At 41.4% G+C, this 19,746-nt stretch overlaps 1 protein-coding gene across 1 annotated transcript in view; it reads left to right on the plus strand.

Moving 5' to 3' along the window:
* Positions 1-804: 804 nt before the first annotated feature.
* The window catches only part of CCK (cholecystokinin), a 28,174-nt gene continuing 9,232 nt past the window's right edge, over positions 805-19,746 (plus strand). Inside the window, exons 1-2 of the mRNA XM_030189991.1 lie at positions 805-849; positions 2,125-2,382. Coding sequence (XP_030045851.1) covers positions 2,127-2,382 — 256 coding nt within the window. The 5' untranslated portion in view covers positions 805-849; positions 2,125-2,126. The remainder of the gene's footprint in view (positions 850-2,124; positions 2,383-19,746) is intronic.

Consider the following 19,746-nt stretch of genomic DNA (forward strand, 5'->3'; position numbering starts at 1 on the left):
GCCCATCTTCCGATTTGTGTCGAAAGATGGGCGCCCTTCTCTTTCAAAAATAAGCCTGATTGTGGAATTAGAAAAGGTACAGAGAAAGGTGACAAAAATGATAAAGGGGATGGGAGAACTTCCCTATAAGGAAAGGCTAAAGCAGCTAGGGCTCTTCAGCTCGGAGAAAAGATGGCTGAGGGGCGACGTGATAGAGGTCTATAAAATAATGAGTGGAGTGGAACGGGTAGACGTGAATCACTTGTTTGCTCTTTCCAAAAATACTAGGACTAGAGGGCACTCAATGAAACTACAAAGTAGTAAATTTAAAATGAATCAGAGAAAATATTTCTTCATTCAATGTGTAATTAAACTCTAGAATTTGTTGCCAGAGAATATAGCAAAAGCTTAGCGGGGTTTAAAAAAGGTTTGGATAGCTTCCTAAAAGAAAAGTCCATAAGCCATTATTAAAATGGACTTGGTGAAAATCCACTGCTTTCTAGGATAAGCAGCATAAACTGTATTGTACTGTTTTGGGATCCTGCCATGTACTTGTAACCTGGATTAGCCACTGTTGGAAACAGGATATTGGGCTTGATGGACCTTTGGTCTGTCTCAATAGGGCAATACTTAAGTGAAAGCTTTCTACCCTACTTCCTAGGTAGTTACCCTGATTTGTTACCACTCAATAGCATCTAGCTGAGCATGTGGTGATCCCTTATCTGCGTCAGTGCTGTGTAAACAGATGACAATACAGTAAGCTTTGAGCTAGACTATTTAAGAGGCAGCACTGCAATGCAGGAATAACAGAGTAGTTCATCTGAACATTGCTTTCCCGGCTGTCGTTAGGAAACACTATCTTGCAGAAAGGTAAGATGAAAGTTTTATCAATCTTTGTATGTATATTTTGATTGAGATGTGTTCCAGAAAGCAACAGAAATGTATTCTAGCATTCTTATTCTGTTTTTAGCTTTGAGACATACTATTAGCAAAACGTCTCATTTCATGTTTTAAGCATGTCTGTTAAAGTGCTTGCCAATTCTTGCCAAGTGTCCCTGCAACCAATTTGATTTGCATTGTATTTTAAAACCAAACACCTTAATAATTATACTGTTCACACACTAATTGGTTGGTTCATTTCTATATTAATCCTAACCTATAAAACTTTAATAAGTAATTACTGCAGTCCTAATCTATAAAACATTTTATGAGTAATTACTTTCCCTGAATTCATTATTTCCTTTTCGTCTAGTGGTTTACAGAATGCCAAGATTTTAAATTTATTTATAACATTATTAAGTCATTACCACATTGTCCTTTTTGTGGTCATTTTTTGTCTTGATTTATAAGGAAGTGCTAATGAAACAGCATGGGTTGGCTGGGGTTTGCAGACACAAGTATGCAACCGACTCCAAGTTTTAGTCAGAAGATGTCAATATGTATTGTTTTGCCATGGGTAAACAGTTGTCTAATAAGCTCTAAAGGGAAAGGGAGCTTGATATACTGCCTTTCTGAGGTTTTTGCAACTATATTCAAAGCAGTTTACATATATTCAGGTACTTATTTTGCACCAGGGAAATGGAGGGTTAAGTGACTTGCCCAGAGTCACAAGGAGCTGCAGTGGGAATCGAACTCTGTTCCCCAGGATCAAAGTCCACTGCACTAACCACTAGGCTACTCCTAAGATGTTAATCATATTACATGGCTATGTTGCAACACCACTGAAAAGGGATATTATTTAAGAAGGCTTCTTAGTGGAACAAGCTAGCACAGCACATAAAAATTTATGACAGACAAATGCCACACAGCTTTCTCTGAACTCTTTTATTAGCTGTGAGGCAATGGTGAAAGTTGAAATGCTTGACCATCTCTTCTCACTGTAGAGTTGTGTCTGAAATGTTACTATCATAAATCCATTTGGGCTCCTATTAATGCAAAATAATGTTTAGCTGCGCTAGCTAAATATTAGTGCCAGCTGTTGAATTCTATTGACCGATCTTGTCAGACAGTTGTGCGTGTCACAATAATTTTATTGAATATTAGTTTGCAGTAGAAGCAAATGCATCCTGTCTATATGGTATGTCCAATCAAGAATCATTGTGTTCGTGGTCCTAAATATTTGTATTTTTTCCCTTTTTTGCACAGCTATGTGTGGAATCTGTGTTTGTGTGTTCCTCGCTGTGCTCACAACAACCAGCACTTTTGCACAGCAAATTGTAGGGTCCAGTCATGAAAATCCAGTGGGCACTGAAAATGAGCAGAACCTGTCAGAACATCTCAGACATCTCCGTACACCGTCCTCCACTGGTCAGCTGAAGTCCTTCCAGAGGATGGATGGAAACACTGACCAAAAATCCAACATTGGCACTGTGTTGGTCAAATATTTACAGCAATCCAGGAAAGGTAATCACCCCTTCAACCCATCTATTTTATCAGCAAAGCCTATTGATCTTTTCATAGATTATGAGAGTGAAATGTGTTATACTGAGTGTGTCTGTTGTTACTCCTACTGATATTAAAAAGGTCAAAGAATTCAATCATTCCATTAACAGTGCAAAAAAGATAAAACAAGATGATTAAACTCCTTCCACATCTTCATGAACAGAATAGGGCTAGGGAGAAAGAATGGATGGAGTTAAACAAAACCGTTAACTTTTAGGGCAACAATAGCAGGAGATGTAGACCAAAAAGGTCTTATGCTATCAGAGGGGGGGAAAACCCTCTTATTCAGACCAGGATATTTGTCTGGATTCTATATTTGGTGCACAAATTAGTTGTCTAATGATCAAATTAAGGTCAACAATTGGGTATTAACAATCAATTATTGATGTTAATTGGCACCAATTAATTTTTGCATGTGCATCTGGCTGGGTGCTATTCTATAAAGCATGGCGTCTAACTCTAATAGCGTGTAACTCAAAAGCAGTGTGGCCATGTGAGGGGCATGGGTGTGTTAGGGACATTCTGAAAAGTTACATGCATTTTCACAGAATACTGCCTCAATGCACCTAACTTGGGCGCCAGCATTTACAACTGATTTCACAAAGCATAAGGCTAGTGCCCAAAGTTAGGCATTGGAATCAGCACTAAGCACGGTTTTATACACACCATTTATAGAATTGTGCTTAGCACTGATTTTTTTCCAGCGCTAAATTTTGAGCATCATATAAAGAATTCCCCCCAGTATGCCTTTCCACCACCTCTTTGGTCATTCCTAACAGAATCTACATCTCCTGCTATTGTTGCCCTAAGGGTTAACATTTTTGGTTAACTCCAGCCATTCTTTCTCCCTAGCCCCATTCTGTTCATGAAGTTGTAGAAGGAGTTTAATCATCTTGTTTTATGATTGTGTTATGGTAACAAAGGTACAGTAAATTAGAAGTAGAGATATTGTACTTGCAGTTCCGATATTAGGAACATACACAGAATTAATTACATTACCGCTAGTAAGGGATATAGTTTCAATGTTTTAAAAAATATCAAATAAAAAGATCAGATATATTGTCACCTTGTCAGGCTTGATCAGTGATCTGCCATATGTTTAGTAATATAATGAAATGGATAAAGATCATATTATATATTACTATAAATGCTAATGAAACACTAGAAGCATACACACAACTCTGTCCAAGAAGCAAATACTTAATCATTTGTTGGTAACACTCGAGCAGTTGTAAGCAGGTGCAGCTATGTTTGACTATTCAGGTTTTGACAGCTGAAGCACTCTATTCATTTTCAATTTCTGTGTCTGGATACTGGTTGTGTGTGTGTGTGTGGGGGGGGGGTTGATGCTTCATCAGTTGACACACTGGTACTGCCTGTGTGGTTGGTGGTCTTTTGGTGAGAACTTTGAATTCACTTAGGGGTCCTTTTACGTCCATTATATTCCTATTGGCGTCTTATCACTTAGCACATGCTAGTCGTTAGTGCATGCTAAATCTGTTAGCACACCTTAGTAAAAGGACCCCTTAATAAACTGGTTGGTGGTGTATTGTCACTAAATGAATCCATTAGCTTTACTGAACCTTTCTCTGTTACGCTCAAAGTACTCAAAACCAGGACAAGCACTTTCAATTCGTCTTTTTCTGTCTACTTAATTATGAGGTCAAGGGGAAAGGCTTTCTGATCACCATTTACATTTTTTAGAGTCTTATCTTCACATTAAAATGCAAAGGACCTATTTGCCAGAAACCTTTTTGATACTATAGGATAGCATTTCCTTCAGGAAACAGAAGGATACAATGCATGATCATTATTTACCTGACTTTTAAGCTTGGAGTGTCTTTCTCAAAATGCATGTTAATTGGTAGCATATCTGAAGACATTTACCGTATTTAGTATACTGCAGATCAAGCACAACTGTAAAACTTGATGGCCATTTTATAAGCCCATTTGGGATAGCATAAAGGATTTGTCATCCATAAATGCCAGCATATGGAAATAAATAGCCTCTTATAAGAGTACCCGATGATTACAAGTAAATGCTACAACATACAGGTATTCACTTGTATGTGATTGGAAGGTGTTAGTATCTTTGGGGAGACGTTTGTGACTCTGAATTTTGATGTGTAGCTGCAAACTTACAATAGTATTCTACAACAGATTTAATGTACAACTCTGCCATTATAGAATGCTAACTAAGCACCTAGTTTTTTGGCACCATCTATGTTGAATTTACCCCACTTTGGGCAATTCTATAATAGGGGGTCTAAAATTAGGAGCCCAGAATGTGCCTGGTAGGAGCTTTTTTTATAAAGCAATGTAAATGCATACTTTGTCTTATCACAGTGATTCCCAAGTCAATCCTGGAGTACCTACCCCCTTGCCTGTCAGGGTTTTAGGATGTCCACAATGAATAGGCATAAAAGAGATTTTCATATAATGAAGGCAATATATGCAAATCACTTTCATGCCTATTCCTTGAGGATATCCTGAAAACATGACTGGCAAAGGGGTACTCCAGGACTGACTTAGGAAACACTGCCTTATAGAATACCAGACTAACCGGGTCTGTATGCTCTTAACATTTAAATGTAAGCAGTTACACCAGCGAAATGTCAGAGATGCGCTTGTGAATTGTAGTACTCTATCATTTATGTACATGTTAGGTCTGCCTATGCTCTGTCCCCATCTATGCCCCTTGCAGATGGTGCTATGTAAATTAAGTGGCTATTTGCAGTATAATGCTCAGGCAGAATGGTGGTGTGTATGCACATAAATGCCATTATTCTAAACATTAATACATGCAATGGACACATAAATGTTAGCTCTTATGGTACAGAAGTGCCTCTGTGACTATCTGATTTGAGAAAGTTTTTCCTCATGTTCATTCCTTCAGGGTGTCAGGATAATAACAGATTTACAGTACATGTTTGCACTGTAGAAGTCCATTAGAGGTATGTTTTGTTCTTCCAAAAGGATACTCAATTAATCTTGATTTTCACAGGCATGCCAATGTAGGACTGAAAAAAAAAAAGAAAAAAAAGGTCAAAATAATTTGATTTGAAAGTGCACCTGTCTTATGAAGGGATATCTAAAAAAACTGCACAAGGGCACCTTTGTTATTTCAACTGCATGATTATTATGCAAAATTAAGATCCATTGAAAATTGAGTGGAATATTAGTGCCATCCAATGCGCACACACACAGACACCCCTTCCTCCCTGAAGTCTGACCTCCTTGGCACCTTCTTCCCTCCACCTTCCCCCAGTCCCACTCTAAACACTCTCTTCCTTCCTTTTCTAGCCCAGTTCAAGCACATTCATTCACCACCCCTCATTCCTGCGTGATTCAGTCCTCTCTCAGCCAAACATTAATACCGTGCCTACCCCTCCCCCAGCTATGCTAATGCACTCTTCTCCTCAGCCTGAATCCCATCCCAAGCTCTGCCCTAGCACTCTTCCTCTTCCCTCCTCAGTAAAACCCAGAACCCTTTCCTCTCCTCAGCCAGCCTCATCACTCTTACCCCCTCTGTCCAACCCCAGCAGTCTCCCCTAGCCTGGCTTCACACAGCTTATTTTCTACCTCTTTCTTTGTTGGACAAATCTTCTCAGAGCTACCAAAGTGCCATCTTCTTTCCTGATGCTTGGCCATCTTGCTGTCTTTCACTGGCCACATGGCTGTGCTTTCTGTGAACATAGAGCTTGGCAGGATCCCTTGATCTGTCTGTGCAGTTTTGTTGTTGGCTTTCCTTTCAGACCACACACTGAAGTGTTTGAGAGCATGGTCTTTGCACACTTTGAGGTCAATGTGATAAGGTGCACAGCTTAGTGTGGGCTCTGCCCTTAATTTTCTGTGCTGTTACTGTACAGCCACCTGGGCTTAGAGGAGTTTAGAGCAGTGTAGACATCAGTGAACTGTTCATTTAAATGAAATGGTAATTAGAGGTATTAGCTAATAAACCCAGACACAAAGAAGGGTACATAACGCTAAAGCGTAATATATTAGCTTTGAAGTAAGTATACATAGGAAATCAAATACGTTAGCATTTAACTGTAAAAAAGGAGACTATGATAAAATGAGAAGAACGGTGAAAACAAAACTTAGAGGAGCGACTGCGAGGGTCAAAAATTTACATCAGGCATGGATGCTGTTCAAAAACACCATCCTGGAAGCCCAGGCCAAATATATTCCGCGTATTAAAAAAGGAGGACAGAAAACCAAACGACAGCCGGCGTGGTTAAAAAGTGAGGTGAAGGAAGCTATTAGAGCTAAAAGAAAATCCTTCAGAAAATGGAAGAAGGAACCGACTGAATATAATAAGAAACAGCATAAGGAATGTCAAGTCAAATGCAAAGCGCTGATAAGGAAGGCTAAGAGGGACTTCGAAAAAAAGATTGCGTTGGGGGCAAAAACATATAGTAAAAATTCTTTAGGTATATTAAAAGCAGGAAGCCAGCAAAAGTATTGGTTGGACCGCTAGGTGACTGAGGAGTAAAAGGGGAAAACAAAGCTGTAGCGGAGAGATTCGAAGCTGACGAGTCGGAGAAACTTAATGAATTCTCTGTAAACCTGGAGGATGTAATGGGGCAGTTCTACAAACTGAAGAGTAGCAAATCTCCTGGACCGGATGGAATTCATCCCAGAGTACTGATAAAACTGAAAAATGAGCTTGCGGAGCTACTGTTAGAAATATGTAAAGTTTTATCTGCAGAATGTAGACTACAACATGGCTGATCAAATCTCCAAGATGAAAGTAATGTCAGGGAAGCATCATTGCTCAAAGCCTTAAAAATCAAGGTCAACACATTAGATCTAATCCACCAAAGCACAAGAAACCAGTGCGAATCCTTCAAAGTTGATATAATGTGATCAGATTTTGATAATTTTGTTAGAAGCCTATTAGCAGAATTTTGCACAATTTGAAGAGAATGAATTATCAACTTAGATTGGCCCAAGTACAGTGAGTTATAGTAATCCAGATAATACCAAAGCTTGCAAAACTGTCTGGAAATTTACTTCAGGTAACAAATTCTTCTAATAATCTTAACCTGAAAAAAGCTTTCCGAATAGCATTCCTTATTTGAAATTTTCAAGTTATCTTAGAGGGGCATAATCGAACGGGGCCAGCCATCTATATGGGCGGTCATCTCTAAGGCCGGCCCCGTAAAGCAGCATACCCAACCGTATTATTGAAACAAGATGGCCGGCCATCTTTCATTTCGATAATACGGTTGGGGCCGGCCAAATCTCAACATTTGGGCCGGCGTTAGAGATGGCTGGCGTTAGAGATCGCCGCCATTGGTTTCCACCAATAATGGAAACTAATGGCGGCCATCTCAAACCCGGCCAAATCCAAGCCATTTGGTCATAGGAGGAGCCAGCATTTATAGTGCAGTGGTCCCCCTCATATGCCAGGACACCAACCGGGCACCCTAGGGGGCACTGCAGTGGACTTCACAAATTGCTCCCAGGTGCATAGCTCCCTTATCTTGTGTGCTGAGCCTCCCTAAACCCCCAAACCCACGACTGTACAACACTACCATAGCCCTTATGGGTGAAGGGGGGCACCTACATGTGGGTACAGTGGGTTTCGGGTGGTTTTTGGAGGGCCCACATTTACCACCACAAGTGTAACAGATGGGGGGGTGGGCCTGGGTCTGCCTGCCTGAAGTCCACTGCAGTACCCACTAAAAACTGCTCCAGGGACCTGCATAGTGCTGTCATGGAGCTGGGTATGACATTTGAGGCTGGCATAGAGGTTGGCACAAAAATGTATATAATTTTTTTTTGGGTGGGAGGGGGTTGGTGACCACTGGGGGAGTAAGGGGAGGTGATCCCCGATTCCCTCCGGTGGTCATCTGGTCAGTTGGGGCACTTTTTTGAGGTTTGGTCCTAAAAATAAATGGACCAAGTAAAGCCGGCCAAGTGCTCATCAGAGCCGGCCTTCTTTTTTCCATTATCAGCTGAAGCCGGCCATCTCTTAACCACGCCCCCGTCCCGGCTTCAGTACCCTGCTGACACGCCCCCTTGAACTTTGGCCGGCCCTGCGACGGAAAGCAGTTGAAGCCAGCCAAAATCGGCTTTCAATTATACCGACTTGGCCGGGTTTAGGAGATGGCCAGCCATCTCCCAATTTGTGTTGGAAGATGGCCGGCCTTCTCCTTCGAAAATAAGCAGGGTAGAGTCTAATAGATCACCAAGATGGTTACATTCTGTGGCAAAAACAATATCTGCAATACTGTATTTCCCCTACATTTAAATTCAACCTATTGGCGCTAAACCAGGATCCTAACTTCTGTATGTACATCTTCAAAATAGACAGCGTGTCAGTGACAGAACATCTCCCTGGGGGAAAACCTGAATATCATCAGCATAATGCTGGTATTGCACACCCATACCAGAGAGAACATAAAAAATCGGAATCAAGTAGATATTAAATAGAACAAGCGAAAAAGCAAACCCTTGTGCTACAACCGTAGTAATCGGTATCCAAGATGAGTTGTCCTCACCCAAACAGACTTGAAAATAACATTCAGATAGAAAAGAATGGAACTATTACAGAAGAACATAAGAATAGCCATACTGGATCAGACCAGTGGTTCATCTAGCCCAGTATCCTGTTTTCAACAGTGGCCAATCCAGGTCATAAGTACCTGGCAGAGACCATTCCCGGAATCCCTAAAGAACATAACTGACTTAGTAAAATTTCCTGGTGGATTGTTCAAAAGCAGCAGAAATATCCAGGAAAACCATTAGATATTCCTCACCCCAATCAAATCCTGCTTGTATCAAATCAAATGCAGCATTTCATTAGAATGTTTAGATCTAAAACCATATTGACATACATCAATCAAATCATTCAGTTCAAGGAAATCATATAATTGATCCAACATAAGCCTTTCCAAAATTCTTGCTAATAATGTAAACGTTGAGATCGGACAATAGTTCATAACTTGTTGAGATCAAGTGCTCCACCCTTCAACAAAGGATGAACAACTGCCTGTTTCAAAGTCCCAGGGATGATCCCCTCTGATAGTGACTTGTTCATGATAGTAGATAAAGGAATCAACAAGCCGCCTTTTAAAGATGTAATCATCCTTGGAGAACAATTATCTAAGGAACAAAACAAAGGATTCAACTTGCTCATACAGCCATAACCTGCTCCTTAGAAACTGTAGAAAATCCAACCACTTAGACTTCACACAATTAGACTGTCCAGAAGGCAAAATCAAATTTTAAAAGAACTTGTAACATCCACTACTTTCTTCTGAAAAGAATTTACAAACTCTTGGCACAAAATATCACACAGAGGTAACACAGAAGATACAGCAGTTAAGTTCTTACTGTTCTAAATAGCTATTGAGAAGAAGAAGATGCTCTAGCAATAACTTCATCATACACAAATACATTTTCCCCTCGGTCTCCTGCTGATAGGTATTCAAATGCATCTGATACACCATCAAATGGACAGCATCCACCCATTTTCGCCATTCATGATCTTTTCTTCTATGCATTTGCTTTAAAGACCTCAACTTATCCCTAAACCAGGGGGGCACTACATTTTTGCACACACGTAACAGTCTTAAAGGGAGCAACTAGTTCCAAACACTGACAGCAGCTGAAGCAGACAAAATAGCCAAATCACCCAACTTTAGTATCCAATGTGCTTTCTGTCTTAAAGGATCAATTGTACCTCTAAAGGTCTTAGGTAGCTTGGAAGGAAAACAAATGGGTTTCCTTGATATGGGAATTGAAAGAGAGATCAAATAATGATCAGACTAAGGGATTGGAGACTTTGAAATAGTCACTAAATGACTATTTAGAAAATTTATATCCAAAAAACATAAATCCAGTAAATGTCCTGCAGTATGAGAACAGTAGCAAAGAATCTGTTTCCAACCTAAACCAAAAAGAGACTCAGAAAAACCAGAAATGACTAAATCAGTAGTAACTGAATCAAAACGCAGGTTAAAATCACCCAACAAGATGGTATTGTGTGATGAAATGCCATTAGTAAGCAAAATATCAGAAATAATAGAGCCATCATCAGCATAAAGAACCTGGGGGGTGAGGGGGAAATAACAGAAATATATTTAATTATGGAGAGTAGAGAAACATTATCCCACACAAGCTAGATTTTAAGATGGATTTCTGTGTGAAGACTATTCCATGCTTTGCTAATATCAATAAACTACCTCCTTTTTGCCCAACACGGGACTTCAGAAAAAAATTATAATCCTCAAGACAAAGTTGATTAACTAATATGGCGTCCACAACATTTAACCAAGTCTCCATTACACTAGCATTCAGGACAATAGGTGTCAAGCAAATCTCTCAGAACTTCAACTTTGTTCCTGGCCCAGGGCTATGGAGAGGGGGGCAGGGGCAGGGGCTGCAAGATTCCTCCGAGCCTGGCCTCCAAGGGGGGGCCTGGTGCCGGGGTCTGTCTCTCTCCTGCTCCTGACCGAACCCAAGCGATCATGTTAACGCAGAGACGCCGGCACTGGGCTCTCCTTAGAGCTTGAGGAAGAGCAGACACAGGATTCCAAATTGGGTTTGGCTTCGGAGCTTCTGGTTTGGTTGGTGGGGGTCCCCAAGCCCCACCAGCAGAAGCAGCCTTCCTCCAGTGCTGTTCTCCACCACATTGCCTGCCCTGCTTCCCCTCATGTTGTGCATGCTTGGTTTTAATGAAATGAGGGGAAACAGCTGCAGGGCAGGCGATGCGGCAGAGAACAGAGCTGGAGGAAGCTGACAGGGTTGAAGATCCTCGCCAGCCAAGGTATATGGAGTTGTGACGGGGGGAAAGGAGGTGGGGCACAATGTGTACCCCCCAACACTTTGGGCTCTGGTTCCCCCCCCCCCCCCCCCCAATTTTTGAAGTCTGGGTACATGGCGTCCTGGGGGGAAGCAGCAGCGGACCTGCCAGGAGGCGCGATAGCAGCAGTCCTACCCTGGGCCCGGCTCAGTCTCTCAGAGGCTCTGTCCTGGCCGACTGGGTATTCAGAAGTAATAAAAATATCTTAAGGGCCTGATGCTTAGAAGAGACTTATGACTTAGTTTTGTTAGAAATTAAAGAATGAAGAGGCTTCCCATATGGCTTAGTGCCTGACAACGGGCCATATCTTTCCCTTCCTAAGATCATAGGAATAACACTCATAGTCTAAATAAAAATTTCAGGGGGGAGTGAAAACACCCAAATTCTTCCACAAAAAGGAAGTTGGCGCATGGCCTTTGGTGCACTGGCTTCCCATTCAAACGCTCTCAGGAGGCGGAGCCAGAGCTGGAACTCACAGGAAGGTAAAGGCTGCCCTGGAAACTAGCCACTGAATCAGAACACAGGCAGTTCCTCCGGTGCTGGCTTCTCGTTCTGTGTAAAGTGGGGCTCTTAGTCATTTTCAACCAAGATAAGTACTAATATTCTATTTTCATCCACAAGACGAGTGTAAATGCTAATAAGGAGAAAATTATTTTTCAATTATAACATTCTTTCCCAGTGATTTGATGCATCCCTTCTGATGCCACACTCCTGGCTGTTCTTGAATGCCCTTAAAATTTGACAGAAAGCTGCTGTGGGAGCATGACCTTCACTGAGAACCTCTAAAAGGGCTTGAAAATTCATCAAGGAGACAAAAAGAATTGCCCTACTTATTGTTATGCAAAGAAAAAAAACTCATTTGAAATTTAATTTTCTCCTTTTAAAGACATATGAAAACATTTTTAGCATTATCCTAAAGGAAAATTTTTAATCCAGGCAACTTTTTGAGCAAGTTTGTTTATGATACCTCCTTAAAAGGCTTGTTGGTTCTCTTTAGTGACAATGCTATTATATTTTAAAATGGCTGAATAACACAGATCCTTGCTGAATATGGTTGTAATTCTATAAATTGGTGACTAGACATACACACCATTTCTTCAATCATAGGTACCAATAATTGGTAGTTACTCATTAATGTGTACTAGACCGTACAGTAACAGCACAGAAAATTAAGGGCAGAGCCCAAACTAAGCTGTGCACCTTATCACATTGACCTCAAAGTGTGCAAAGACCATGCTCTCAAACACTTCAGTGTGTGGTCTGAAAGGAAAGCCAACAACAAAACTGTACAGACAGATCAAGGAATCCTGCCAAGCTCCATGTTCACAGAAAGCACAGCCATGTGGTCAATATACCGCCATAGTCTATAAATTGCACTGAAATCCAAGCGTATTCTATAACAATGCATGAAACTTAATAGCCAATCAGCATTTTTTACAGCACTTAACAAGTAATAATGAGCACTAATTGACGATAATTAGAATTTACGTGCACAACTCGCTATGCGTATTCTGTAACGCACAGTGCCTAAATTCAAATGCACTAAGCCAAAAAGGGGCGTGATTATGGACAGGGAAATGGGTGTTTCATGGACGATCCAAAATTTATGCACCCTGTTATAGAATATGGCCCTCTGCGCCTAAATCTAAGCATCGGTATTTACACCACAGAAATGCCATTATAGAATTGGCAACCAGTGCTCAGCATCAGCATGCCTAAATGGAAGCCTCAATTTATAGAACTGCGTATCTTAAAAACAACTACTTTAATGGTCTAAATTAATTTAGAGGTCCTTTTAATAAGCTGAGGTATAAAGGGTGCCCTTAGTGCACCCTTACGAGGGGTTTTCCCACAGACTAAGGCCATTTAGCACATGAGCACTTACTGACATCTATTTCGTAGGCAGTGAGGACTCACATGTTAATCCTGCACTAATCAGTTAGAATGCGGTAACGTAGCTGCAATAACTGGTTAGTGCAGAAAGGCCCCCTCCACGATAAAATCAAAATGATTTTTTTCATATGCACACAGATCAGGAAATTATCAGAAGACGCCTGGGTGCATCCCACTGTAAGCCATTTAAGTTGTAAGCGCATGCTAGCGCTTAGTGCGGCTTAGTAAAAGGATCTCTTAATACTTATTGTGTTAGAGGAATGAAGCCCAATTTTGACCTACACCTACTACAACTGTATTTGGAATCTCTTAACTATCTCACCCTAGCCTGAGATTCTGTCACTATCTTAGGTGAGTTACCAAGAACTTGAAAGTAATGAGACAGGTCATGGGAGCAGTAGTAAAGACATTAAGCTTTCTTGCTCAGGATATGTACCCAGGCTCAACCCCATCCCTCTTTTTCTCAAATCCTACACTATTTATAAGCATCCACAAAAATCATTTTATCAATCACATTTCCCAAACATTTCTGGAGGGATTTCTTTTCCCTGGAAAATTATTATAAAAATGAATCATACCTTAAGTGTGATCATTTATCTTACAAAAGGGCCCAGGATGCTCCTGATTGTGTTTCACTGCACATGATAAACTCTGTTTCTGCACATGGATCTTCCTGGAGGCTAGAGAAGATTAAGTTCCAAAATAACTATTTAATTATTTAGTAGCTGGAACAACACAGAAGGGAAAAACTGTGCAATTGCTTTGGGACACAGTGAAGAAAATGTATATTCTCAAAAGACTCTGAAGGGAGAGAGGAAGAAAGTACAGAATTGTAGATAAAATATCAGGGGATATATAAAATGTTTCTATCAGAAACATAATTAATGCAAATGTTATAACTGGGACAACAGTTGTAGTTAATAAACTGTGTCTATCAGATGGGAGGTCTTGGACTGTGGTAGTAACAAAAATCAAATCATCAAGTGGCTAGTATTATTGCATTTGTCTCTGCTAACATTAATAATGATTTGATACAGACCGACACAATTAAAATGTTTATTATTATACTGTTATTATTTCATTTCATTTATAGTTCATTATTTCAGTGTAAGTTCATATCAGGTTACAAGCACATGAGCACCACTGCACACAAATGCAAGCTAAACAACTCATAAATATTAACATGAGGTTAACATTAATCTTCTATATAAATAAATACCACCTCGAACATTCTGAAGCTCACTGCAAGGCAGTGAAGCACTGAACTCCTGTAGTCTTCAACTCCTGTAGTCTTCTTAGGCTGGGCTATCAGGACCACTCACCCTAACTCATAGACCCGCCATCAGCCACGCCCCCAAGCCACACCCCATCTGGACATAAAACGCTACCTCAACGTTCTGAAGACAACCTGCAGAAGTCATCCCTAAACAGTTCATTAGTTCATGGTGGTGAAGCCTTCCAAATCACTGTCTCTATGCCCCGCCCTCGCGTCAAACGTCATGACGTCGAGGACGGAACACAGAGAGTGAAGGGACTGCAACCCCCTCCAACAAACAACGAACCAGGCAGGGGGGAGGAGTAGGAATCGCTACACACCCTCCATTGTCCCAAGTAAAAATAAGTACCAGCCTGCTATGAGTGGGACACCACGGAGTACAAGTGTAACAAAAATTTAAAAAAAAAAACCTTCCATAATGAAGGGCAGGGGGGGTGCCTGCGAGAGACCTCTAACTGCCCCCCCTTCACCTGAACAACCCCCTGCGCGATGCAACATCACGAAGCCCCGCCCCTACCCCTTCCCTCCTCGCCACATCACCCGACCCCTCCTCCCGCCGCAAAGCCAAGCCCCTCCCCCCAATCGACCACCTCGCCACCCGCAACCGCTAATAGAAACTCTGTCTTGCGGCAAGACTCTTGCCGCTGCTGCTTCTCTTATTCAGCAGCAGCAGCCAGTACATAAAGACAACAACAACAAAAAAAATCTCCTACAACGCACCTCCTTAGAGAACCATCTCAGATTGGCAGACGTCTCTGCAGCCGCTCCTCCTCTTCTACCCTCAATGTCACTGCCCCTGCAGGGAGACCCCGGAGGATCGCATAGATATCAGAGGGGAGAGGAGGAGCGCCTGCAGAGACGTCTGTCAATCTGATATGCTTCTCTACGGAGGTGCGTTTTGCGACAGAGTTTTTTTTTTCTTCTCTTTATCTACCGGCTCCTGCAGCTGCTGCTCAAAAGGAAAAGCAGCAGGGGCCGGCCACTGTTAGGATTTGCGGTTGTGGGTGGCGAGGGGGTCCATGAAGGCGCGGGGGAGGGGCCTTGGTGATGCGCCGGGGTAGGGGGGTCGGGTGATGGGCAAAGGTGGGGGGGAACCTTGCTAGCGCCCGTTTCATTTGTAACAGAAACGGGCCTTTTTTTACTAGTTCAATAATAATACAAAATCTTAACTTATCTGATGAGGGTAGTAAAATCTCTTCCTTCACCCCTACCTATTCTCTCAAGTACAGGTCCATATTCCATATTGTGCTAGCAGCAAAATGTGGTCTGCATCATAAGTCAACCTCATCAGAAGTCATTCCACAGTCAATAGGGACAGAAGGAAGTCATCCTCTCAGTTGACCCCACTTTTCCAGTGCCAACTTTCCAAAATGGCACTGGCTGACCAAATGCAGAATTTTGCCTCCCATATTTGGATTTTGGTACCAGCAAGTTGATTCCCTTCTGCCCTTATTGGTGATGGGATGACTTCAGGTAGGATAGACTGGAGATAGGTCCGATGGAAGCTGAGGACGTCTTACTTTGGTGCCAAAATAAGCAAGGGCCTTGATAGGGTGCTTGATGTGGTACATTAGCAGAGGCAGGGTGCTATCAGGCATTTAAAGAGCATTCTATAAGAGGATGTGCCATTTGCATATACAAAATTTACAGAATAATAGCTCTTTTGCTGATAAACCTTAATTGTATTAATAATCTGAATTTCTCAACCCATTATTGGCGATCACCAATGTGGCATAATGTAAGCCACATTGAGCCTGCAAATAGGTGGGAAAATGTGGGATATAAATGCAGCAAATAAATAAATAAATAAATGTACACTTAAACTTGCAAATGCTAGCAGGATGCCAAACATTATTCCGTAAGTGTACATAAAGTGGCATAGCATATAAATACGGGGGGGGGGGGTGAAAGGGGAGGAGACATAAACAAAGGTAGAGCATGGGTGGGAAATGGATGGTACTCCTTCTTCCATACCTAACTTACAGAAAACTGTTAAATGTACTGTCTTTCCACATTTATGCATCTGCAGTTAAACCAGGTCTATGGTTGGTGTAATTGCAGGCAGTAAGGCAACTCCGAAACCAGGGTTATGCTAGTATTATATAATGGAATCTGGACACCCAGATCCATTGTATACAAGCTCTCCTATATGGCATTTAGGCACAAAGAAGGCACCCACTTACAGAATTGCCCTGATAAACTTTTTCAGAGAGCCGTGGTGGAGATTGTGGTCTAAATGGGCTCATGCATTACCATCTCTAGGAACTAATAAATAAACTGAGTGCTCTCAGTATGGGTCCTAAAGTGACTGACTGGGTTAGGAACTGGTTCAGTGGAAGGCGACAGAAGGTAGTGGTAAATGGAGCTCACTTTGAGGAAAGTGGTGTGATGCAGAGTTCGGTTCTTGAGCCGGTTCTTTTTAACACTTTTGAAAGTGATATTACTGTCTGGTAAGGTTTGCCTCTTTGCAGATGATTCCAGTATCTGAAATAGGGTAGACATCCCTGATGATGTGAATAATATGAGGAAGGACCTAGTGAAGCTTGAAGAATGGTCTGGATTTTTGGCAGCTAAGATGTAATGCTAAAAAATGCAAGGTTATGAATTTGGGCGGCAAAATCCTGAGGGAATACTACAGTTTGGGGGGGTGAAGAACTTTAGTGCATGAAAGAGGAGCTGGACTTGAGTGTGATCATATGTGATGATCTTAAGGTGGCCAAACATCAATGAAACCTGGATCCACGACCAAAAGGACCCCATAATCCTAGACCTGTGCCCTCCAGGATACAAAATCACACACTGGACCAAAAAGGAAAAGAGAGGCGGAGGCATAGCACTAATCTCTCAAGCCCACTTTACCATCAAAACCACTGCCAAGTCCATGACACCTCAACTTGAAATTGCCTCAATCAGAATCCACAACAAAACCCTACGCGATCATTTGAATTGTGTCTTGTTTTACAGACCTCCAGGTAATTGAAAGGAAGGCCAGACTAACTTCATGGACTTCATTTCAAACACATGTGTAACCAACTCCAATGTACTAGAATTAGGAGACATCAACCTTCACTTAGAAGACCCAAACTCAATGAACGCACGAGAATGTAAGGAATTCCTCCACCTATGGGATCTCAAATGGCCACAAATGGAAGCAACCCACATCAAAGGGCACACACTTGATCTTATCTCACACAAATTTTCAACAGACCAGAACCTAATAATAACAGATATTAAATAGACAGAAACACCCTGGACTGATCACTACAAATTAAATTTATCCCTACATTGACGGAAGAAGGGATTACACCAAATACAAGAAAACACATCCTACAGAACAAGAGGTCAAGTAGACACGAAAACATTCTGGCAACAGATATACAACAATGAATGGACAGCACAAACAGACTCCATATATTACCTCATGGAATGGGATAAAAGATGCAAATGCATACTAGATGAAATAGCACCCTTGCGAACAAGAACTTCACGTAAGCATAACTCGATACCATGGTTCAATGATGAACTGAAAAAGCTAAAGTCAACACAACCAAACAGTGGATCCAAAAAGAGTCCTCTCACAGAAAGTGTTTCCTAAACAAGGTCTTTATTCCAAATTAATAAAAAAATGACCCTGCAAGGCTGAAAAAGCTAAAAACACAATCCAGGAAACTCGAACGAGCATGCAGAAAAACAAAAGATGAACACACACTGAACACATGGAAACAATCACAAAGAAAATACAAATATGTAATAAGATGACCAAAACATCATACTATAAAACTAAAATAGGGACAGATTACAAACACACGAAGAAATTATACCAACTCGTGAACAAACTCCTAGTCAACTTGGTCACTACATCGAATACAGACATCCCATCTGCAGACAAACTTGCTAAGTATTTCAATGAAAAAAAATTGCAAACCTACGCAACACGCTACCTCAGGACAACACTGACATTGAAATCTTCCTTAATGAGCTGGACCCAACCACTGGAGAATATCCGGCTGATTAAACCTGGTTAAAATTCGCCCTCCTTACCGTCGATGCAGTTGCACAGGCGATCAGCAGGTTCTCCAACACTCACTGTAAACTAGATACCTGTCCCAACTATCTAATGAAATCCGCCCCTGACCGCTTCATAGCAGATCTCACATCCCACCTAAACTTCATGCTTCAGCAAGGTCTCTTCCTTAAGGAAAATGGCAATATCCTACTCACTCCGATACCAAAAGACACCTAGAAAAAAACAAAACAAATGAAATCACTAATTACCATCCAGTAGCATCCATTCCGTTGTCAGTCAAACTGATGGAAAGCATGGTAACCAAACAACTTACAGGTTATATAAACAAATTCTCAATATTACACGAATCACAGTCAGGTTTTCACTCCCTCCACAGCACAGAAACAGTACTACTCACTCTCCTAGCCAAATTCAAGCAGGAAATAGCAATAGGCAAACACATCCTCCTCCTCCAATTCAACATGTCTAGTGCATTCGACATGGTAAACCATAATATATTAATAAGATTACTAGATAAGTTCGGGATTGGTGGAAACATACTTAGCTGGATCAAGGGTTTCCTAACCACAAGAACATATCAAGTAAAATCAAACTCAAACATATCATCACCGTGGAAAGCAGACTGCGTAGTACCATAAGGATCACCGCTATCACCGATCCTCTTCAACCTAATGATGACCCCACTAGCCAAGTTCTTATCCAACCAAGGCCTTAACCCTTTCATCTATGCAAACGATGTCACAATATTCATTCCACCAATGAAATCAAGATCAGCTTGAACATCATGGACTCTTGGGCAAATGCATTTCAACTAAAACAAAACAAAGAAAAAACACGTTGTCTCATCCTCTCATCCCTACACAGCACGGATAACCCCACAATTATCAACACCCCAGATCACACCCTCCCTATCCTCAGTGTTACAATGGACCGCAACTTAACACTAGAGAGCCAAGTGACATCCACAACAAAGAAAATGTTCCACTCAATGTGGAAACTCAAACGCATGAAACAATTCTTCCCGAGGGGAACATTTCACAACCTGATACAATCAATGGTACTAAGCCATGAAGACTACTGCAATGGAATTTATGCAGGATGCAAAGAACAAACCTTAAAGAAACTTCAGACCGCTCAAAACACGGCAGCTAGGCTTATCTTCGGAAAAATGCAATTTGAAAGTGCAAAACCCCTTTGTAGTCCTTGATTTATAGAAACATAGAATCATGACGGCAGATAAGGGCCAAATGGCCCATCCAGTCTGCCCTTCCTCAGTAACCACTAGCTCCTCCTTTTCCAAAGGGATCCCACGTG

The sequence above is a fragment of the Microcaecilia unicolor genome, chromosome 1, assembly GCF_901765095.1.
Source record: "Microcaecilia unicolor chromosome 1, aMicUni1.1, whole genome shotgun sequence".
Classification (NCBI taxonomy): domain Eukaryota; kingdom Metazoa; phylum Chordata; class Amphibia; order Gymnophiona; family Siphonopidae; genus Microcaecilia; species Microcaecilia unicolor.